Source organism: Tyto alba, unplaced genomic scaffold (assembly GCF_018691265.1).
Source record: "Tyto alba isolate M040663 unplaced genomic scaffold, T.alba_DEE_v4.0 Super-Scaffold_42, whole genome shotgun sequence".
Lineage (NCBI taxonomy): Eukaryota > Metazoa > Chordata > Aves > Strigiformes > Tytonidae > Tyto > Tyto alba.
The window spans coordinates 14,744,733-14,766,270 of record NW_024881318.1 but is presented as its reverse complement, the minus strand read 5'-3'; the positions used below and the strand labels follow the sequence as shown (position 1 = coordinate 14,766,270).

The window sequence follows — 21,538 nt, the reverse complement described above, 5'->3', positions numbered from 1 at the left end:
GGGAGCTGGGCTCTGCACTGAGGTCCAGGGTCACTGCAGGGCTGCCCTGGCTGGCTGGGGCACACAGGGACACACAGGGGATTGGTGCAAGGTGGTTTAAGTGTATGCATGAGTGTGAGAGAGGGGAATAAGGTCTGTTTTCCATGAGCCTTGTTTTAAAATACAGACAACCTTTCCCAGCGCTTTGCAATGCGGTTGAGGCAATGAGTGCCCAGGGCAGAAGGTCTTGAGGTGCGACCCCCAGCTTCCATCCCCGAGTCCTGCGATGGAGTAGGGTGTCAGCAGAGTCAGTCCACAACCAGGAGAGGATAGAGGGTCTCATATGTGCTGCTCAGCTTCGGGGGTTTCTCGCAGATCCACTGGAACTTTTTCATGCATTTTGAACCCTCTATATTCCCGCCAGCTGCTAGCCCGCAGTCTGCAGAAAGGTTGTAACTAGGAGAGAGGGGACATCTCAGAAGGGCTGTGACAGCATCTTCACCCCCTTCTCACAGGTCCCAGTGCTGCTGGGACAGGCTGGGCACCTGGCACTGGGATCAGTCTGAGGGAGAGCCATGTTCCTCCCCCCAGCCTCCCCGTCTGCCACTTGGAGATCCCACAGTGTACCCCGCAGCTGGGCTCTGCCCAGGGCCCCCTCCCCTGGGGGGCACTGCATGTTGGAGAGTCACTCCCTTTGCTGGGTGGGGTCTTACAGGGGTGAAAGAGCACCTCCACAGCACGGCTACAGAGCAGGTGCTTGTGCCAAGGGCTGCTGCACTTACAAGTGTAACTGCTTGTTGTCCTGCCATACAGGTGTCCTCTTCCCGACAACAGGAATTGTTGCTCCAACCCAGTACGCAGCACCATGTGCCTGCACGAAATTCTGGGGGGAAAGAAGCTGTTGACCGCTTGTCCCATTCCCAGCACCCGCCTGGTGCCCAGGAGCCCCGGGGCTGGCCGTGCTCCCCCGCAGCCCGTCTGGATGGGCACCCAGGGCTCACGGTGCCACCCCAGCACCTCTGCAAGTGCTGCTTCTGCTGGCCCCACGGGGCTCTGCCCAGCCCCATCATCACCCCCACCCTCCTGGGGTGCCACCACGGCCCCCCCTGCTCTGTACCGGCACCGTCCACGATGGCCAGTCGCCTTGGACCAGCAGCGAAGCGAATTTCCTTCTGCAGTCGTAATGGCTGTCCAGCCAGGTTTTCTTCTCCACCGAGATGAAGAGGCATTTGCCCCTGTAGAGCACCCAGCCCGAGGGGCAGCAATCTGGGGGCAGGGGCATGGCTCAGGTGCTCACCCTCCCACAGATGCTTGGGGGGGCCCAGCCTGGCCAGGATCAGCCCCCACATCTCCCTTGCAGCATCACTGCCCATCCCTCCACCCCACCACAGCCCTACCTGTATTTATGCAGGCACGCAGGCTGCTCACGGTGCTCTTGCTGGCCCTAAGCTCCCCCTGCACCTCCTTCATCTCCTTCTCCGTCTGCCCCAGGACCCCCATCACGCGCCCCAGCTCGGCGTTCAGGCTCCCCAGCTCCAACCGGCTGCTGTTGCCCTCCTGCCACGCTCGCTGCAGCTCCGCTCTGGCCCGCGACAGCTCCAGCCGCATCTGCTCCAGGCTCTCCTCCCGCACGCTCACCTCCCACTCGAGGCGGTCCTGCTCGGCCACGAGCTCTTGGGAAGTGTCCTGCAGCCTGTGGGTGACCTGCCAGTCTGGGGACAGGGCGGGTGAGCTGGGGCAGGGGGGGACATGGGACTGAGCCTGCTCAGGGCATGGCCCTCACAAAGGAGAATGGGCTATGAGTGTCTGGCTGTGGACAGAGACTGTCATGGAGTTGCCAGTGGGAAGGGAAAGGAAGCCCCAGTGGTGGCAAGGGAAGAAGAGGTAATGGGAGACAGTGGGAGGTAATGGGATGGTAATGGAAAGGTGATGGGAGGCAGTGGGAGGCAATAGGGAGGCAGTGAGGGGCAATGAGAATGCACTGGGAAGCAAGGAAAAGGCAGTGGGATGCAGTGGGAGGCAGTGGGAGGCAATGGGAAGGCAATGGGAAGGCAGTGGAAGGCAATGGGAAGGCAGTGGCAGGTGATGGCAGGCAGTGGGAAGTGGTGGGAGGCAGTGGGAGGCAATGGGAAGGCAGCAGGAGGTAATGGCAGTCAGTGAGAGGTGGTGGGAGTCAGTGGGAAGCAGTGGGAGGTGGTGGGAGGCAGTGGGAGGCAATGGAAAAACAGTGGGAGGAAATGGGAGGTAGTAGGAGGTGGTGGGAGGCTGTTGGAGGCAGTGGGAGGTGGTGGGAATGCAATGGGAAGCAAGGAGAAGGCAGTGGGAAGGCAGTGGGAGGCAGTGGGAGGCAATGGGAAGGCAGTGGGAGGCAGTGGGAGGCAATGGGAAGGCAGTGGGAGGCAGCACAGGCAGACGAAGGGCAGCTCAGGGTGGCCGAGCAAGAAGCAGCAGCACCCCTGGACCACCAGCCCCAGGCACCCCCCAGCCCTGAGAACCACCCCCAGCAGCCCGGGCCTCACCCAGCCCCAAACCTGCCCCTACTGCCCCCACCCCTGGCTGCCCCCGCCCCACGGCCCCTGTCCCGACTCACAGCAAGCCCCCAGGGCCACGGTGGTCACCAGCAGCAGCAGCAGGCTGGCCGCCAGCATCCCCGCGGGGACACGCCAACGCCGGGGCCAGCGCCCTGCAAGAGACGAGCGCCCACGGGCGTCACCCTGTGGTCCCAGTGCCAGCACCGGGCACCCACCCTGCGCTGGGGCATCCCCGCGGCAGTGGCCACAGCTGGGCTCTCACCCGGGCTGGGCTGCGCAGGCACCGGCCCCCGTGGCACGTTCTCGTAGGGGCTGTCGTCCTCATCGGGGGCTGTGGGGCCGGCGGGGGCGGTGAGTGGGGGGGCCATGGAAAACTTCAGGTCGGCGTAGACCACGCTCTGGGCCATGCCCTGCGCTGCCCTGATGGCCGATGGCTCCTGCTCTGCCGTGGTCTCCCCCTCTCTCGCGGCTGCAAAGGAGAAGTGTGGCTGGTTTTTGCATAAGCAGAAGTCTGCCGTGAGGTGCGGCAGATGGGAGCAGAAGAGCGCAGCCATTGGACCCCGGCACCGCTGCCCTGTCCCCTTCCACGCCCTGAAACTGATCGTGGTCCCCTGGGACGGCGGTGGGGTGGTGCAGCTCGGGGCTGGTGTGCTGGGCAGAGCTTCAGGGCTCAGTCTGCCGAGAATCAGCCTGAATCCCTGAGGCAGGGGAGATTGGGGCTGGTTTCCACATAGGAACAGGTTGTTCTGGGGGTAGCTCCATCCAGAGTGGAGGTTCCCCCTCTCCACGCTCCGCTCAGTGATGTTTCAGCATTGCTGCTGTGCAGAAATATTTGCCTTAATGCCTAAAATGGGCTTCCACATTGCGGCGTGAGGTCTTGCTCTTCTCCCGTTCTGGCTACATCTCCCCACTCTGCCAGCAAGCAGACCACAGGGAGCAATGTCCTAGACATCAAGGGGTCACAATACATGGCCCCCATCGCTCTCCCCTCATTCCCAGCCCACTGCTCCCACAGCAGCAGGCAGGCTGGCTGGGCAAGTGCCACTTGCCCTTGGTAAATCCCAGTGGGGTCCCCCCAGGCACCACCATGTCCTTCCCGAGCCTGGACCACTGTGCGCCCAGGAGGATGTGCTCCATCCTCTTTCTGTGAATTGGGTAGAAACTACGCGATCTTTACATTTCCAGAACTCCTTCCTGTCCCCTTTGAAGTTGGCCATGATTTTTACCTTTCTCCAGTGATGAAGGGCTTCCCCTGCTCTTGCGGAGGTGACACAGAGTGGCCCTGCAGTGCTGTACTCCACCAGCACGTCCGCACATCCCCAGTCCTGTCCCAGGAACTGGCTGTATCCAGATGTGCCCAGCTGCTCCCCAACTCCGCGCCCCTTCTGGAACCTGCCTTTCTCGGGATGCAGATCAGCAGAGACCTCTGAGATGGTGAGGCAGTGAAGGTTGGGACTGAGAAGATGCTACTGGGGTTGTGTTCTGCAGAAGGGAAGGCAAAGCAGGTGTAGTTGCTCTGTGCAACTCTCTGCAGGGGGGGGGAGTGGTGGTGGTGGTGGTGTTTGGGGCCATGATGAAGCCAGGTTTTTCTAGGTGGGCACCAGGGAAAGGACAAGAGGCAACGACACAAGCTACTTCATCAGGAAATTCTCATTCCCAGTGGCCAGGTGGGGAAATCTGTGTCCCTGAAGACCTCCAGCCCTCCACAGTGCTGTCCCCAGAGCAATATGTCCAGGCTGGCCCTGCTGTCCCCCAGCTCTCCCCTGGCCAAGGGATTTGGGTTCCATCTTTGCTCTGCCAGTGCCTTGACCTCAGACTGTGCTGCCCTGGCCCTTCTGCATGCCTGGGGGGACCGTGAGCACTTCTGGGGCGTGGGAGGGGCTGGGCCAGTGGTGCTGGGACCAATGAGAGGGTGCTGGTCCCCACAGCTGTGCCTCGCTGGTCCCATCTGCTACAGCTCGGAGCAAACTTCTGCTTCTGCAGACACTGGGTGCACTTCTCTTTTGCACCTCCGAGAGACGGCGCAATCACCGGGGAGCGGGACCATCCCAGAAAGTCATCCCAAGGGCAGGGTGGGAGCCAGCAGGGCTCAGGGCTTGCCCAGCACTTCCCCACATGGCCCAGAGCGTGGTATATGCTGACCTGAGGTTTGCCAAGGTGATGGGGGGCCGGAGCATGGCCAGCCAGGCGCTGGAGGCAGGTGAGAGCCAGCGGGACTCCCCTCCTACGCTGCCCCCGCCATGCCCAGCCCCGTGGACTCATCTGCTCTCCTCTGCCTTCCTCCAACAGCCCTTGGCATGGACGAGGCTGAGAGCCCCTACGAGAACATGCAGCCAGCACCGGTGGGGCAGGATGGGGACGGGGCCCAGCCCAGTCCAGGTGAGTGCCCAACTGGAGCCCAGGGGACCCAGGGAGGTCCTGGTGTGTGTGGGTAGTGGGTGGTGTTTCGGGGTGCTCCTGCTCCCATCCCTGAAAAGAGGAAGTGCCCACACCGTGGCCACCTGTGCCATCATGCTACCACTCCACCACCTGTGGGCAGGAGGTCTGGGGGCTGCCGGGGGTTTCCTGGCTCACCCACTGATGCCTGTGGTCGGTTCTGTTTTACAGAGCGCTGGTCCTGGCGGTGGTGCATCCGTGTGGGGCTGCTGGCAACCTGCCTGCTGCTGCTGGTGGCCACTGTGGCCTTTGGGGCTTGCTGTGAGTTGGGGAGGGGGGGTGGGCACTTTTGGGATTGGGGGAAGCTGGGCAGCAAGGGGAGAGGGAGGCAGCTGGGCTGGGGCGGGTGATGAGACTGAGCGGGAGGGGGTGAATAGAGGGGATGCCCACGCTCACTGCTCGTGGCTCGGTCCCTCTGCCCCATCTGCCACAAGCTGGCCTGTATCCCTCACACATCACGGGTTCCTCCTTTGCCTTCCATCACCCACCTTCCCCACCCTGTTTTCCATTTCTGCTTCTTCCCTTCCAGATGTTGCCTAGCCTCTTATCGCTGCACCCTCCCAGCCCCTGCCCCTCTCTGTCTGCTCCTACACCCTGCCCTGCCTTGTCCTGCTCTCCCCTGCCACTTTCTGCCCAGCCCCTGACCGTACACTTCCCTGCCATATCTTCCACATCCTTTCCCACTCATCACCAACACCTCTCTGCTTTGCCCTGCCCATCCTATCCTCTGAGCGGGCTCAGTCCCATGTCCCCCCCCCGCCCAGGATGTCCCATCCCCCTGCCCCAGCTCACCCGCCCTGTCCCCAGACTGGCAGGTCACCCGCAGGCTGCAGGACGCTTCCCGTGAGCTCGTGGCCGAGCAGGACCGCCTCGAGTGGGAGGTGAGCGTGCGGGAGGAGAGCCTGGAGCAGATGCGGCTGGAGCTGTCGCGGGCCAGAGCGGAGCTGCAGCGAGCGTGGCGGGAGGGCAACAGCAGCCGGTTGGAGCTGGGGAGCCTGAACGCCGAGCTGGGGCGCGTGATGGGGGTCCTGGGGCAGACGGAGAAGGAGATGAAGGAGGTGCAGGGGAAGCTCAACAACAGCGAGAACACTGTGGCCATCCTGCGCTCCTGCACGGCTGTAGGTAGGGCGATGGTGGGGCAGGGATGGGGTCCCCCAGGGGACTGGCAACCCTCAGCAGGTCCTGAGCCAAGGCACAAGCACTGGCTTTTTTGGCCACTTAGTGGGGTCAAGGGTTGTCCAAATGCTGAAGCTACGCCTGGAGCAGATGCTGAGCCTGTGATGTCTGCTGGGAAGGATCAGGGCTGTTCCTGGTCCACCCCAAGTGCATCAGTGGCTGAGCAAGCACCTGAGCTGTGCCCCTGCCCCCAGATTGCTGCCCTTCAGGCTGGCTGCTGTACAGGGGCAAGTGCCTCTTCATCTCATCGGAGAAAAAGACCTGGGAGGACAGCAGAGATGAGTGCGAGAGGAAATATTCTCAGCTCCTGGTCACCAAATCCTGGAGTCGCTGGACCGTGCCGGTAGGGTGCTGGGGGGAGCTGAGGGCAGGAGCTGGTGCATCCAGTCCTGGGGTCCCCAGGTGGGCCATCACTGCCCTGGGGACCTCTGGCCTGCCAAAGCATTGGAAGGTGCAAGGCTGATCTCTGGAGCACGTGGTTGGTGGTGGACGTGGGACAGAGAGGCTCTGGCACCCCTGGATGCTGCCCAAGCTGGAGCAAGGCACCAGGGCTGCTCAGCTGTCCTGCTCCAAGGAGCTCCAGCCCCAGGGGCTCCCTGGGGACATGACCACCCCCTGGAAACACCGCAGCACATAGGTACCATGGAAAAACCACCAACAGACCCTTCTTCTCCTTCCCCAGACCTTTCTGAAGAACGCGGACATCCCGTACTGGATTGGGCTGCAGAAGGGCAGTTTCCCCTGGTATGACTATGGCTGGCTGGAGGAAGGGGACCCGGATGGCGAAGGGGTCTCAGATGCCTGGTTCTGGGTGGACGGCTCCCTTTATGAAAGGTACCCAGCTGCACAGCCTCTTGCTGTAACATCTCCTCCAGCACAGCTTTAGGAAGCATTTTAAATCCCACCAGTACCCTGTCCCAGGCACAAGCACCGGGCAGTGAAGACCATCAAAGCAGTTGAAGCCGGGGGGAGGTGGGTGTGGTGGTATGATGAGATGCTTGGAGGCCATGCAAATGGAAAGCCAGGACTTTTGGGGGCATGTGCAGGGCATGCGCAAGCAGGAGGCAGCGAGAGGGGACAAAAGAAACCGCAAGTTTTATCTGGGGTCTAGACAAAGCATTTGAGCAACACCTCTATTCCCCGTGTGCCTCCCTGGTTCCTCCTCAAGGGGAAATCAAGCCTTCCCACCCACAGAGGGTCCTGGGCTCCTCCCCGCCACGTGCACCCCTTCCCCATCTCACCACCGCTTCCTCTTGCAGTGTCTGAGAGCAGTGGGGAGGAACAGACCCATCTGGCTGGGTGTCGGGTACCCGGACCCTGCCTGCTGTCTGCCCCTCCATCCTCAGCCCCGCTGTGGGGGGCTTGCACCCCACTGCAGCCCCAAGGCCCAGGGCAGATCCTCCGGCTATCCACGCACCCTGGGGGAGGACCAGGCTCTCCCCACCACCAGGCACTGCGGGGATGAAATATCCCCCAGGAGAGAGTCTGAGTTGCAGGCAGAGTGGAGGCTAAGGGGAGTTGCATGCAAAGCAAACTTCTTGCAGGGGGGTTTCTCAGCCTGCCCAAAGAAGGGCAGGGATGTGTTGGCTGAGGCTTCAGCCTGTGAAATCAGTAGGGGAGGACTGGGACATCCCCGCTTTGGCTGCAGCATTCAAGCCCTCCTGCGCGAGCATGCAAGGGGCTGCAGCTGGCAGCCGTGGCTGCCTTGGCAGGGGGTGGTGGGTGGTGTGGTGGCAGACCCCCCTGACCTGTCGTTTCCCCATCCAGGCCATGGCAGTCAAAGTCGAACGGCTCCTGTGCCATAATAAGCCGCGGAAACATCAAACCCACCCAGTGTGCCGGTCCTGACGACCTGCACTTCTGGATCTGCGAGAAGGCGGCGGGGCCGAGCTCCCCTTTCATGGGATGATGCCCCAGCACCGCTGTGGTGAGTGTGCCCATGCCAGGCTGTGCTAAGCCGTGGCATGCGTGGGGCCTGTGGGGTGTGCATGGAGGAAAGTGGGGGAGTCTGGGCCTTTGCCTGGGGTTATGCTGACCCTCTCCCTTGGAAAGAGAGAGTGATGCAGGCACCTTCCTGTGCTGGATGAAGCCTGCCTCCATCCCTTCGCTGCCGTGGGAGCCCCTGGTCTGCATTAGCTCAAGAGACGCCCGCCAAGCTGTGGTGCAGCAAAGGGACGAGATGGGGGGGAAACCCCTTTGCGAGCTGCCTTGCCAGCCCTGCTACATGCGGTGGAGGCTGGGCAGCACCTCACCCTCACCCTGCGTCTTCCCTTGCAGCACCTGCGCTCCTCACCGCCTCCGCTTCAGCCCTGCTGCACCCCTGCCCAGGATGTCGCATCCATGCAAGCAACCCCCCTTCCCTCTCACTGACCCTTGTCCATGCGCTGCCCGGGTCCTTCCCAGCAATGCCCAGCGATGCTCCAGCATCACGCAGGCTGGGGGAGGTGGTGGCTGTGGCCGTTTCCCCCCAGCTGATGTGCTTCAGCAGAGCGGTACGGGCCCTACGGCTCAGACCCACACCTGCATGGGGTATGCTGGGTCTTCCTGAGCACAGGGACTGGTGTGTGATGGGGAGCGCGGACCCGGCCACACAGCAGAGCAAGCCCCGATGTTCAGCGCTGCAGCCATGCAACATCCCCAGTGCAGAGCGCTGGCATGAAAGGATAAGGGAGTAGGGGACAGCACAGCCCCACAGCCGGCCAGGCCTCCTCCCCACGGCAGAGACTTTCTCCCTGGCCCCATCACGAGAGCAGCTTGTCCACAGCTTTTGGGCAAAGACAGCAACCAACAGCCTCAGTGCCAGGGAGCGAAGCTGCCCGTGAACTGTCTGGTGCTTGTGCTGGAGGCTGGGTTTTTTTTTTTGCTAATTAGAAAGTAGAGCAATGACCTTCAGGATTGTACAGTGTGATGGTGCCTTTCAAAAGCAAAAGTAACTCTGGCACTTTGCAGCGGCTGACGCTTTGCGAGACAGGTAGTCAAGACTTTAAATAGTTACTACACACGTGCACGTGTGAAGATTAACCAAAATAGCCCTGATGTAACATTGCAGCCAAGCAAGAGCAGAGGAAGTCATGTTCAACCAGGCGGAAACCCTCTCAGTTTATTATGGGGTTGCGTGTGCCATGTATAGTTGATTAACTGCTATGTGAATTAGCTTGCTTGAAGAGCAAAAGGGTGTTAAAGGCAGGCTTTTTGGAGGTGGCACATGTCACTCGTCTCTTGCCCGCCAGCTGAACCCACTTTGTAGCAATAAAGAGTCACAGTTCGTCTGCTCTTTGCTTTCTTCTGCACCACCACGAACACAAACTCAAGGGCATGAACCCAAAGAACCTAAATAATAAATGGGAATTTGACCGAAGCCATTTCAACCGAGATGGACACTTTGGGGGCACTGAGATTTTGGGCTGAGCCAGTCCGGCCTGTGGTCCCTGAGGGGACTCTCCAGAAGCCCCAGGCAAGCCCCTGCAACCTTTTGGTGCCGGGCTCCCCTCTGTGTCTGACGTACATCCAAGAGACAGAAGCAGCAGCCCGAGTTGCTGGGACATTCAGTTTTTATTGAACACTTTAAATAAGCTGGGTATATATTACTAGCAATTATTATTATTAATAATAAAAAACACAAGAGTTCTGCATTCACCAGTGCACTGTGCCGGAGGGAGGAAAGCCGGCTCCCACCCTTGCCGGGGGCTGGGCAGCCTGGCCATGATGCCCACCGGCTCCTTCCCCCACTGCCAGGATGGCACCCGGCCCCTCTGCCAGCACCCTACTTGAGGGGCGCGGGATGCCGTGCTGGCTCAGCACCCAGCCCTCGGCATTGGGCGGGCATGGATATCCCCAGTGCTGGCAATCCTCCCCATGCACTGCCCTGTCCGTGGGCTGCACCCCTCTCCCAATCCCCTACACACCTCCCCCTATCCCCCGCACGCCTTCCCCCGCGTCAGGGACCGGCTGCACTCCCCACACTTGTGGGGCAAGCGCGGGGGACGCTCCCCCCAGCCCCAAGACACACATACACACACTGACCCTTCTGCCCCCAGCCCAGCCCTGCTCACCCCCTGGCCTGGGAAGTGGCGGGGGGCTGCTGGTTCTCCCGGGGGAGCAAGCACGTTGCACACCCCTCTATGAGAGCCTGCAGAGGGATGAGCCCTGGGGGAAGGGGGGTCCTGCATCCAGGGTTTGAGTCCCTGGGGCCCTATGGGGGACCAGCCCAGCTGCCTGGGTGCACGCTCAGGGCGGGGGTGTTATTGCACTTCAGTCCCCGGCAGGGACCCAGCCCACCCCCGGGGCTCCCCACAGACCCCCCCGAGGCCGATCCTGGTGGGATGGGTGCCCAAGCACCTGGGCAGCACCGTGGTGGCCATGGCACGGGGCACCGTGGACACCAGTGGCCACCAAGCACGGAGCAAACCAGGACAGACCGTGGGGACGTGCCGGGCTCCTCCAGCTGCCCGGCGCTGTGGCTGCGGAGGGGTCTGGGGGTGGGGCAGGATGCAGCCCCGCTCCCCAGGGGTCCCCAGCACTAGGACTGTGCCTCCGGCAGCTTCAGGCTGGGCTCTGCCAGCACTGGCCCCGGGGATTTCTGGTGTCGGCCCCGGTCATGGCAGAGGAGGCTCTTGGCCTCGCAGTTGAGGTTCTGGTAGCGGGGCGGGCTGGGTGCCGGCCGGTGGCAGACGGAGGCGAAGCTGAAGCTAAAGGGACCCAGGCAGCAGCCGGGGCAGGGCAGCACCTCATCCTGCTCCAGCACAGCACCGGAGCTGTGCCCCGGCAGCATGGCCACGAGCTCCGTCCGCTCCAGCGTCGCGGCGCAGGGGATGCTGAGCTCGGAGAAGCCGTGCTCCAGCCCGCTGCCCCAAGCCAGGGGTTTGCTGACCACCACGTGGTTGTTGTTGAAGAGGAGCCCGTTGAGGGCTCGTGGCTCTGGCTGCCAGGGTCGGGCGCCTGAGGATGCCGTGCGGATAAAGTTGCTGTTGGGGGGGCGGCTGCGGGGGCTGTGGCGGCTCTGGGGTGTCAGGGCCACAGTCCATCCGCTCCTCCGCCCCAGGGCTGAGGGGGGAGGCTCGTCCCCGAACTGGGGGAGGAAGGAGGGTGTGGGGGGGCTGGGGGTTGTCAGTGGGACGGGGGGACCCCACGCCCAGCGCCAGGCCCCCCCGGTGGGGCAGCTCAGGGGAGGCGGGCAGCGAGTGGCACTTGCGGGGGGCAGCAGCAGGGGCCGAGAAGTCACACTGCACCTCCACGGCGGGCTCGGGCGTCACGGGGGTGCTGAGCTGGAGCGGGGCCGGGGGCGGCAGGTCGAAGGTGAGTGAGATGACCGACTTGCTCGGCGTGTCGAAGAGCTTGATCTTCCCCCCCTTCAGGTCCTCACGCTGGGAGAAGGGGTTGACGCGGGGGGACGCCTCCTTGGTCCTGGCCCCGCCGTAAGGCTCCGGCGGCCGCAGCAGGCCGGGCGATTTGGGGGGGAACACGTCGGACTGGCTGCGGGACAGGCGCTGGTCCGGCTGCAGGTGCTGCGTCCCCAGCTCGCGCAGGGGCGATTGCTCGGCACGGCCGGCCGCCCTCCCGGCCACCCCTGGGCATGGGCACAGGAGCAGGTCACCAGTCACCAGCAGCTCCCAGTGCGGGGTACTATGGGGTGCCAAGCGCCCAAAAACCCAGGGGTGCGCCCCGATGGGGGAACAGCGACCGGCTCCATCCTACAGACCTCAGGAGACCCCTGTCTCCTTCCCCTGCAGCTGCCAAGGTAGGGTGGGACACCCCGCATACCCCCTCCTTGCACCCTCCTATGGCCCGTCCGCGGGGCGCCCACGTACCGTTGAGCGTGGCCGCCATCCCAGGGGTGGGCAGGCTCTCCCCGACGCCGAAAAGGGTGGCCCTGGCACCCTCAGCGCCCGGCTGGTGCTGCAGGATGCCCTCCAGGCACTGCGTGATTTCCAGGAACGAGGGGCGGGTGGTGGGCTCCATCTGCAGGCAAGGAGGGGATCCCCATCAGGTCTGCAGCCACCCCCCCAGCCCCGAGCACCCCAGGGAGCACTGCCCATCCAGGGCAGCTCCCTGCCTCTCCCCCTGCGCGGGCAAGGCTGCCTGTCCTGCCCGCTGCTCCGGCAGGGAAGGGCTGCGGAGAGGGGAGGCTCACACTGCAGCAGTGGAAAGCGAGCTGGAGAAACGCCGCCGGGCAGTCGATTCCCACCATGGTGCGGAAAGCGGTGACGTCCAGACCAAAATCCTGGTCCAGGGAAAGAAGGAAGAGTGAGGGTGGGTCCCCTGGGGTGCCACACGGCCCGGGGGACCCAAGATGGCCTGGCCCTCTCTCCCCACACTGACGGTGTGGCACCCAGGGCTGTTGGACCTGGCAGCACCCCAGCTGGGGCACAGCAAGGGGGGACCCTGAGGTCACCCCAAGTTGGGGCAAGGCTGGGGGATGCTGGCACACAGATCCCTCCTACTCTCTGCCTGAATCCAACTGTCCCCTTCTCCCACGCAGGATGACTATGGGCTCCAAAGACCCAGAGGGCATCCCAACCTGGGCAGCCCGTGGTGCACAGCACCCCTGCCCTGAGATGTGGGGCAGATCCTGCACACGGGGCTCGTCCCAGCACAGGAGGATGGTCCCCCTCACTCGGTGAAGCATTCCCAGCCCCGGTGCTGCTGCCTGCCACCCTCCCTCCCTGCCCCCATCCCCGGGAGTCACCTCGGTGCGGGGCAGGTAGTCGGGGTCAGCGGGGACACGAGCGATGGTCTCGCACAGGATGATGCCGTAGGCGAACACATCAGCCTGCAGACAGCAGGGAGTCATGGAAGGGCCCTGCAGCACCGAGGCAATGTGCCCACCCTTCTGCAAACCCACCCCCCCCCCCCCTTTTCCCTGCAGAGCCGCACCAGGGCTCTTGCCACCTTGCTATCCGAGGGATGCCCAGATCCTTCCCTCTGCGTCCCCAAACTCCCCCAGGGCTGCAAATCCTGCAAAACTCTGGTAACGCAAGCCTGGAAGAAGTGCTTCCCACCCACCCCCTGCCATGGCAGCCAGAGAGCCTCACCTTCTCGTTGTAGATCTCCCCTCGCAGCACCTCAGGCGCCATCCAGTATGGGGAGCCCACCACAGCCAACGGTTCCTTCTCACTGCCCTCGCTGGAGAACATGGTGGGACATCAGGGGCTGTCCACAGTCCCCTGTCCCTGTCCAACCTGCCACCGTGGCAGCTCAAATCACCATCTTCATCTCCCTTCCTGGGCTAACCCTCCTCCATGCAGCCCACAAACTCATCTCCCCCCACGCACACCATCCCCTTCTCCATCCCCTCCTAGCCAACCCCAAACATGTCCATCTGCCCCGAGTCCCCATTACTGAGGACCAGCCCCCCATCCCTGACCTTCTAGCTGCACCCCAAATGTCCATCCCTCCCCAGATCGTGCTCCAAGTGGGCTGGAAACCCCCCCACCCCCTCCCGCCAAGCACGGGGGACAGACGGGTGGACACTGCCCACGCACCTGTAGTTGGGGATCTTCTCCGCCAAGCCGAAGTCACCCACGACAGCTGTGTAGCCATTGGCCTCGCAGCGCACCAGGCAGTTCTGGGGGCACAGGAGGACCCCTGTCACACCGACCACACCAGCCCTGCCTCACTGGACACCGCTCCCAGGATGCCCGGGCACAGCACAGCCATGCCTGGGGCAGCAACATGGGAGTGGGACAACAAGGGCCACGGGATGCCTTGGAGCATCCTGTACCTTGGAGGTGAGGTCACGGTGGAAGATGCCCTTGGAGTGCAGGTAGCGCAGGCCACGGGCGATGTCGAGGGCCAGCTTGACACGCATGGACCAGGAGAGGGGCACAGGGCTGTCCAGCAGCTGCTCCAGGTTCCCACCATTGATGTACTGATGGGAAGAGACGGGCCATTGCATCACTGCACCCAACCCCTCCCTCCCATAAGGCTGGGTGCCCACCTCTCGTCCCAACGCATCCCCCCAACCACCCCACGGCACAGCCTCCCAGTAGACCTTGCCCAGCACATCTGCTATGGTCCAAGAAAGTGTCCCCACAGCCACCACTGTGCCCTCCCCAGGCCTGCAGGAACCCCGAGACTCATGTTGTTGCCCCGCTCTCACCTCTGTCAGCGCGTGAAGCTGTCCCTGGTGCACACACACCCCCATGAACCTGTGAGACAGAGGGGACCTGAGGGTGGCCGTGGCGGGGACCAGCCCCAGGAGCTCACCCAGTGCCAGCGGTAGCTCCAAACACCCCAGCCTGGGGAAGAGGGGTGCAATGGGGACGGGGCAGTGGGGGAGCAGGTCCTACCTGAGGATGTTGGGGTGCGAGAGGCGGTTCATCAGCTGCACCTCTCGCAGCATGTTGCCCCGGTTGCTGGTCAGCTTGTTCATCTTCAGCACCATGATCTGCCCCGACTGGCGGTGCCGCACCTGGAGGGGGGGGGTGCAAAAGGGATGCTGAGCCCCACATGCCTCCACAGCACCCCTGGACACCAGCCCTGCACCCGGCACCCACCCCAGCCCTAGAGGTAGGAGCTGAGGGTCCCCACACACCCGAGGCGTGGGGCACCCCAGAGACCATTAGGGCTGGGGCGGGGGGGCTCTCCAGGAACCACAGTACCCCAAAGACCCCCAGTGCTGGTGATGCATACATCTATCCTCCCTGGGGCACCCCACTTGCTGAGCTCCCCCCACCCCCATGCTACACTGCCCAGCCCTCCCTGAGAGGCAGTGGCAGCTCCTGCAAGCTGTGGCCCCAATCCAGGTAGCTGTAGGATTGGGGTGCACCATGGAGGGCTTTTTTGGGTAACAGCAGCACCCAGCCAGACCCTACCAGCATGGGGTGGAGGGCAAAAGGGGCACCCTGCCCCTTTGAACTGGCCCTAGGGGGGTGGCTAGCGCTACCCCGGTGCGTGATCCCAGTCTGGTGGGGCATGGTGCTGGGATGAGGCTGTATAATTAGCCAGCCCCAGTCTGATGTTGTTATGTGAGCTGGGGGCCTGGCCCCCCGCCAGGAACAGCAGCTGGGAGTGTGGCCAAGCACGGACACCCCCTGTCCTTCTGCAGCCCCCCCACCCCCGGCACGTGCGGGGTGTGGGGTGAGCACTGGATCCCCTGCCCCAGCACTGCACCGGAGGGGCCAAACCGGTGCTGAGGGTCCCCTCCTGAGTGAGTGCTGGGGGAGGGATGGGACTCCTCCCACCAGAGCAGCAGCTGGGGGAGAGCGGGGGGGGGGGACATCCCAGCAGATCCCAACTACCCCCCCCCCGGCACACACCAAGCCATGCATGGAGGCGCAGGCATTCCTTGGTGCTGCCGTCAGCTCCATGCTCTTCTCCTTTTTAGTCAATGCTGGTTGAAGCTGCTGTGCTGGTGCCAGCCCCTGGCCACCTCCTTGCTTCAGGGATTGCCTCCCCAGGCAAAACATGGGGGTCTGGCTGGAGGCAGGGCCCCCAGTGCCCCTCAGTCTGCTTGCAGCTTGGCTCCAGTCCCCATCACAAGGTGGGGGGGGCTGTCTGTCTGGCATTGCTTCAGGGAGCAGTTGTCCTGGGGTGCACACTGAGATGGGGGACAGCACCCAGTCCCCGGGGAATGGGCAGCATCTCCCCCCCTCCAAAGAGCCTGGGGGAGAAATTAGTGCTCTATAAAGATCATTCTACATGTGTGGGTGCACCAAGGCCAAACCAGCCCCAGGCTGAGTGGAAGCAAGAGGCAATAGCCTAGCCTGACCCAACCCTGCCGTGCCACCACCAGCTCATGAAGAAGCTCTGAATAATTCAGCAGCCACCTGTCTGTGTGCACCCCTCCAGCCAGCCCCATCCAGCCTGACAGCACCTCTGGGCCACGGGCAGGGGCCACACGGCAGCAGAGATGAGGACGAGTGAGGAGCGGATACCCCAGACATCTGCCACCGTGGGTCCCCATCCTGGTCCCCCACCACGCTGCGGGGAGATGTGAGGATGGGTTCCCCCACGCCTCCTCCTCGCTGAGTCCTGGACAGGGCTCCTGGGCTTGGGGAGAGCTTGTCCCAGGGTGTTGGTGCAGTCCTTGCATGGCTCCTCTGGATCTCTGCATGCTCAGGGTGCCCCATCTAATGGCACCCCAGGTCATCCCTGTGACCCGTGCCATCCTGCTCACCCCATCTCATCACTGCCTTGCATTGCCTGGCACTGCTGCCAGCCCCATCTCGGTGTCCTAGGGCTCCCTGCCTACACCTGCACCATCAGGCAGGGCCAGGAGCAGCCCCCACCCCATCTCTGCTTACCCTCCACCCCACCCCTGCATGCAGGGTAGCTGGAAGCAGAATCAGACACAGAAACGGGGCTCCCAGCCTGACTTTAGTGGCTGTGCAGGCTTTAAGGAGGGGACCTCCCCAGCCAAAGCAGCATGGGCAGGGTCTCCCTTTGCCCCTCCAGCTCCTTGCGGAGCCAGGAGGCAAGGCAGCCAGAGCCCTGGATGAGACCAGCGGGACACCCCAGGCCCACCAAGCCCCCAGTGCTGAGTGCTGCCCAGCAAAGCCCAGTGCTCCGGGCACAGCTCGCCCAGTGGCAGCCCTGCCTTCCCTTCCCACGCTGTGCGGGGCTGGCAGGACTGTCTCGGTCGGCTGGGCTGGCACTGGTGGCAGCCAGGCGCCGGGACCCGGCTCGACAGCCGTGGCTCTGCTCCAGGACTCTGTCCCCAGGGGCAGGGAGGGCTCCAGGGGCACCCAGGACAGCCCCAGCCCCACGCACACGGGGCACGACCTCCTTGAGGGTGCCCAGCGCCCTGAGACAGCTTGCGAGGAGGCCCCGTGGGGCTTCCCATGGCCTCCCACATGCGCTGGCCAGTTTACCCAGTCTGGCCAGGCACTAGCACCAGCCCGGCACCCTGGCTGCCCTCGGGAAGCAGGCGAAGCAGCAGAGGGAGCAAGCCATGACCCCAGGCAGGACGCAGCTCCTTGCTAAGGGAGTTTCCTTCCCTGATGCCATCCGGGGAAGGCAGCGGGCGGCAGAGCCTCCCCGGGCAGGACGGTGGCCCCCCTCGCCTCTCCGTGCTCTGGCATGGCTCCCAGGAATCCCAGCACATTCCCCAGAGCTGAGCTCAGCCATGCAGCCCCGCCAGGGTGCAGGGGAGGGGGAGAACAATCCTCCGGCCCCCATCCAGGATCCAGACACGCCTTTGCCCCTTGCTGATGCCCCCCCAGTACCCCACACGGCCCCTCCGTTGGGTGCAGCATGGGGGTACCGCGGCTGAGTCGGGGTGTCATGTCGCATCGGTCCCCATCCCATCTGTTGCCAGCACACAGGGCTGGGGGATGGGACAAGGCTGGCGGCGGCCCCAGGCTGGGCACAAGGGATCTGAGCTCTTTTAACAGCGGAAATTAGAGTCTTATTTAAAGAGCATGCTAATCAGAGTGAGCAGACGGCTTGCTCCCTCCCCACAGCCGGCGCTCCCATCTAGACGTGGGGCGAACTCCCCCCCCCCCCCCTGCCCCCCATGCTGGGGACAGGCTCGCACATCACCCCACACAGGGCACGTCCCCTCGCCCCAGCCCAGTGCAGGCACGGCACAGTCACGCAGGGGCATTATCCTGCACCCCTTGCTCCAGAAAGCCCAAGGGGGAAAGACGGGAGGGCAGGTAAGGGAGATAGCAACGCCGCCAGTAATCCTACAGCCGCCTGCAACAGCTGCGTCTGAGTTCGCAGAAATCCCAGTAGCACAACAGGTCTTTTACTGGGCGGGACTGTAAAACCTGCTCGTGGCAAGGAAAAGGGCAGAGTCGGTCAAGACAGGCTTCCTCCAGGGAAGCAGAAGGAGCAGGGCAAGCAGCACTTGCTCCCGACGAACGCTTGAGCATCAGCAGCCCTCACCTCCCGCAGTCCCAGGAGGGCATACCAGGAGCCGGGGCATTGCCAGCCCTCACCAGCAAGGCTGGAGCACACCCTGTGACAGCCCAGGAGAGGTGCCACCCAGTCGCTGGCTAGTCAGCACAACCCATTTCCAGTGCCCGGCGTTCCGGAGTGGCGACAGCAGGGCCTTGCCGCGGCTGGCTGACCTCGGCAAATTCACTTCCTCCCTGCCTGCCTTGGTTTCCCCATCTGTGTCACACCGCTCCACCCTCCTTTGTAAAACAAGGCAAGGTCCACCGATGAAGGACAGCAGATAAGAGGGAGGGAGTTGTGTCATGAGTTGCACCGGCAAATTGGGAGTAAATACAGAATCTCAAAGGCTGGCTGGGAAGCGGGCAGAGATGGGTGGGTGGCAGCGGCGCAGAAACCCTCTCCCGAGCTCTGTCTTGTGCTGGGAGCTGCTAATTCCCCTCCCAGCACTGTGGAAATGGGGCGCTGGGCCGAGCACACCGAAGGGCTTGGGAAGCAGCATCTCCAAGAGGGCGTAAGGTGCAGAGCTGGATGAGTGAAGACCTCTTGGTGCAGCCCCCAGGGGAGCGAAGCCAGGATGCTGCCTGCAGCCCCCGCGTCTGATGCAGGCTGCACACAGGAAAGTAAGAGAGGGATTTGGGGAAAAGATGAAACAGTGGTTTAAGGGCTGGAGAAAATGTCTGGCACAAACACACCTGGCTCAGTCTGCTCAGTCTATTGGGGGTGGAGAGGTGGCTCGCTGCAATGTCTGTGTACCTGAGAAAGTGGGTGGGCCTGGCACCTCTGAAATCCCACAGGGAAAGGCAATGAGAACCAGATTCTCCAGAGGGAAACAGCCCAGCTCTGCAGGACAGTGGGGGATCAGCTCGGAACAATTCTCACAGAAAAGGGAAGCTTTTCATCAGTGGTCTCTCCTGTTCACTTTGGACAGCCTTTCCAAGAGAAGCACTTGGCTGGAGCAGGATGAAGCTCAACCCAAGGACTAGCTTGGGAAACCAGGGCTCAGACACACCGAGCCCTTTGACTTTAATGCTGGGGAGACAGTCAGATGCCTGTGTCAGTACCCCAGCATCCTGCCTGGCCCTGGCTCATGAGCACACCAGGGCTGAGCTAACCTGCATAGGGACAGAGATGTCCAGGTCCCCGCCCCATCCCCTACACCCACCACGGCTGGAATGAGGCAGGACTCAGCAGCCACACAGACCAGGGAGCTGTGATTGCCCACAGCATGGAAAGCAACAGCAGGAACAAGGGAGGTGGGAGGAAAGCGGGTCCTGTGCTGCCCTGCCAAGCTCCATCCTCCTCGCAAGCTCAGGCAGCCAAACCCCAGCTCAGATCCCGGTCCTGCCCCACCATCCTGCTGAGCTCTTGGACTCAACCCACCGCACAAGCACAAAGCCCCATCTGGCCCCCTCCTGCCCCTGAATCCTCTCCGGCATGCACACATGTCAGCTCCTGCTGCCTGATCCTGCTCCCACTCCCAACCTCCAGCAGTCCCCCAAATCCTACATGCAAGTGGCCCCACAAGAACATGAACAACGGGTGGGAGAAGGAGCATTTTGTGGCTCCCGCAGGGCCCAGGAAAACAGAAACAGCAAGGTAAGGAGAGACCATGGCCTGGCTGACACACGGGAGCATCCATTATTAAAGAGCTGTATCCATGCCTGACATTATTAAATGCCTCCCTCTGCTCCGAGGTGCTGCTGCACGCTCGAAGCCAGAGATCAATAGCAGGAAGCTGGCCAGAGGAGAGACTACAGCTCCACAGAGGCAGGAGGGTTCATGGAGAGGGATGTCTGCACGCCTGCCACAGCCCCTCGCAGGACACCTCTCTTGTGGCTGCAGAGGAGCTGGTTCTTGGGGTCTCCCTGCTGAGTGGGGAATGGTGGCAGAGCTGGAGGGGGACCCCAGGGTCCTGCTGGGATGGGGACGCCCAGTTGTGCTGCATGTGGGAGCGTGGTCCCGTGCAGGGGACGCATCGTGGCGTTGCCCAGGGCCCCAGCGACCGTGGTGGGAGGTGGTGGAGGGTCCTGCCCAGCCCAAAGCTGCTCTTTGAGGGGGATGAAGCCACTAAAAGCACAGTTTAAGGGCAATCTTTGCCCAATGGCTTGTGGCACCTTAAGTGATGCTGAGGACAAAAACAACAAGTGCACACACCTCCCCTTGGAGTGGAAGAGTCACCTGTGGCTGTGGGGCAGGGCACAGCCCCTCGGCCCTGGCAGCAATGCATGGGCTGGCAGGATACGGTCGCCACAAACCTCTGCCACACTGTTGGGACCCCGAACTCCCCACCAGCACCCATGCATCCCTAACCAGGGTGTAGGCCACACACTGGCATCCCCACTCTGGCAATCCCAGAGAGGACGGAGGACAAAGGCAGCTCTGGGGTCCCAGCCGTGGGCCAGACCCTGCACTGATCTACAGCATCACGGCCCTCTCACAGACCAGGTCACCTTCGGGAGGCTCCCTTGGGACACCCTGCACATCTACCTGCCCAGCAGCGGGAAACCACCTCGGACCGGCTGCAAACACTGCCTGCATCCCCCGTCACAGGCACACCCTGGGCCTGGCGGGGTCAGGGCTCCAGGCTGTTGTTGGACAGGGGTCCCCCGGGGCTGGGATGTTCGTCACCCCACGCGTGTCCTGACACCCACCCCCCCCCCCCCCCCCCCCCCCCACTCTGCGACCCACACGCCGCAGCGCTTCGGAGCGCTCAGCCTTCCCGGGCTGTAAAGAGAGCCCGACGCTCCCCTCCCCCTTGCACGGAGGGATGGAGGCACAACACCCCACGGAGGGGACGAGGCTCCCCGGCACCACCGGTCCCCACCGCACCGCGCATCGCCCCCCGGATCCCGCCCGGCTGCCTAGGCTGGGGGTCCAGACCACACACGCACACACCCCCACCCCCACACACCCCACCCGCGAGGGGTCTGTCCAGGGCCGCGTGGGAGCAGCGGTCCCCGGGGGAAAGGGGGGGGGGGATGCCCAAACGCGGCGGGATGCCCGGGGGGGACCCGCCATCCCCGCTCCCCGCCCCGCACACCTTGAACACCTCGGAGAAGAAGCCGGCCCCGATCTTCTCGCAGTAGAAGTCGTCGATCCGCGCCAGGGTGGAGACGGCGCTGCGCAGCGCCCGGTACGAGGAGGGCCGCGGCCGCCCGCAGCCCGGCCAGGGCCCCGCCGCCTCCCCTTCGCCCTCCCCGGGCCTCCGCGGCAGCTTCTCCCACTCCATGTCGCTCCCGCCGAGCACCCCCAGCGCCATTCACATCCCCCCCCCCCACGCCGGGCAGCCCCGCCGACGGGGCGCCGCCGCCTCCCCCCAAAACCCACCCCCCCCACCCCACCCCGGCCCCCCCCCGGGGCGATGCTAGCGGCGAGGCGGGGCGGGCGGCGCGGCGGGGCGGGCGGCGCTCATGGCCCGGTGCCGGTGCGGCGGAACCCCCCCCCCGCCCCGACCCCCGCCGCGGCCCAGCGCTGCGCCTCCGCCGCCCCGAGCGCTGGCACCGGCGGGGCGGAGCCGGGGCGGGGACAGCCCCTTAACTCCTTGGGACCCGCTGCCGAGCCCCGGCGGAGTCCCG

At 63.6% G+C, this 21,538-nt stretch overlaps 3 protein-coding genes across 3 annotated transcripts; 1 reads left to right on the top strand and 2 right to left on the bottom strand.

Moving 5' to 3' along the window:
• Positions 1 to 81: 81 nt before the first annotated feature.
• LOC116960506 (B-cell differentiation antigen CD72-like) lies at positions 82 to 3,011 on the bottom strand. The gene is made up of 6 exons (XM_032988147.2): positions 2,773 to 3,011; positions 2,570 to 2,662; positions 1,377 to 1,691; positions 1,097 to 1,245; positions 762 to 862; positions 82 to 435 (listed from the first exon to the last, which is right to left on the bottom strand). The coding sequence occupies exons 1-6, from the start codon at positions 2,915 to 2,917 to the stop codon at positions 288 to 290; spliced, it is 951 nt and encodes a 316-aa protein (XP_032844038.2). The 5' UTR covers positions 2,918 to 3,011; the 3' UTR covers positions 82 to 287.
• Positions 3,012 to 4,452: 1,441 nt separating this feature from the next.
• LOC116960493 (B-cell differentiation antigen CD72-like) lies at positions 4,453 to 9,391 on the top strand. Its single transcript, XM_042804768.1, has 8 exons — positions 4,453 to 4,710; positions 4,800 to 4,889; positions 5,118 to 5,207; positions 5,754 to 6,068; positions 6,317 to 6,465; positions 6,805 to 6,956; positions 7,890 to 8,049; positions 8,400 to 9,391. The coding sequence occupies exons 1-7, from the start codon at positions 4,626 to 4,628 to the stop codon at positions 8,029 to 8,031; spliced, it is 1,023 nt and encodes a 340-aa protein (XP_042660702.1). The 5' UTR covers positions 4,453 to 4,625; the 3' UTR covers positions 8,032 to 8,049; positions 8,400 to 9,391.
• Positions 9,392 to 9,655: 264 nt separating this feature from the next.
• On the bottom strand, positions 9,656 to 21,237 carry TESK1 (testis associated actin remodelling kinase 1). Its single transcript, XM_042804766.1, is given in 11 exon segments — positions 9,656 to 11,097; positions 11,099 to 11,688; positions 11,930 to 12,080; positions 12,253 to 12,342; positions 12,808 to 12,891; positions 13,154 to 13,244; positions 13,604 to 13,686; positions 13,843 to 13,989; positions 14,221 to 14,269; positions 14,411 to 14,532; positions 21,004 to 21,237. Coding segments are annotated over 11 exon segments (2,082 nt in total). The 5' UTR covers positions 21,223 to 21,237; the 3' UTR covers positions 9,656 to 10,641.
• Positions 21,238 to 21,538: the final 301 nt, after the last annotated feature.

What these genes read in the sequence shown, in the direction of transcription:
- LOC116960506 (XM_032988147.2), bottom strand. Translation starts at nt 2,917, where the DNA reads ATGGCCCAGAGCGTGGTCTACGCCGACCTGAAGTTTTCCATGGCCCCC. An exon ending in GCCTGCGCAGCCCAGCCCGG is followed by an intron (nt 2,663 to 2,772) that starts GTGAGAGCCCAG and finishes CGTCTCTTGCAG; the next exon opens with GGCGCTGGCCCCGGCGTTGG. An exon ending in GGCCATCGTGGACGGTGCCG is followed by an intron (nt 863 to 1,096) that starts GTACAGAGCAGG and finishes CTTTCCCCCCAG; the next exon opens with AATTTCGTGCAGGCACATGG.
- LOC116960493 (XM_042804768.1), top strand. Translation starts at nt 4,626, where the DNA reads ATGGCCCAGAGCGTGGTATATGCTGACCTGAGGTTTGCCAAGGTGATG. An exon ending in CAGCCAGGCGCTGGAGGCAG is followed by an intron (nt 4,711 to 4,799) that starts GTGAGAGCCAGC and finishes TTCCTCCAACAG; the next exon opens with CCCTTGGCATGGACGAGGCT. An exon ending in GGAGTCGCTGGACCGTGCCG is followed by an intron (nt 6,466 to 6,804) that starts GTAGGGTGCTGG and finishes CTCCTTCCCCAG; the next exon opens with ACCTTTCTGAAGAACGCGGA.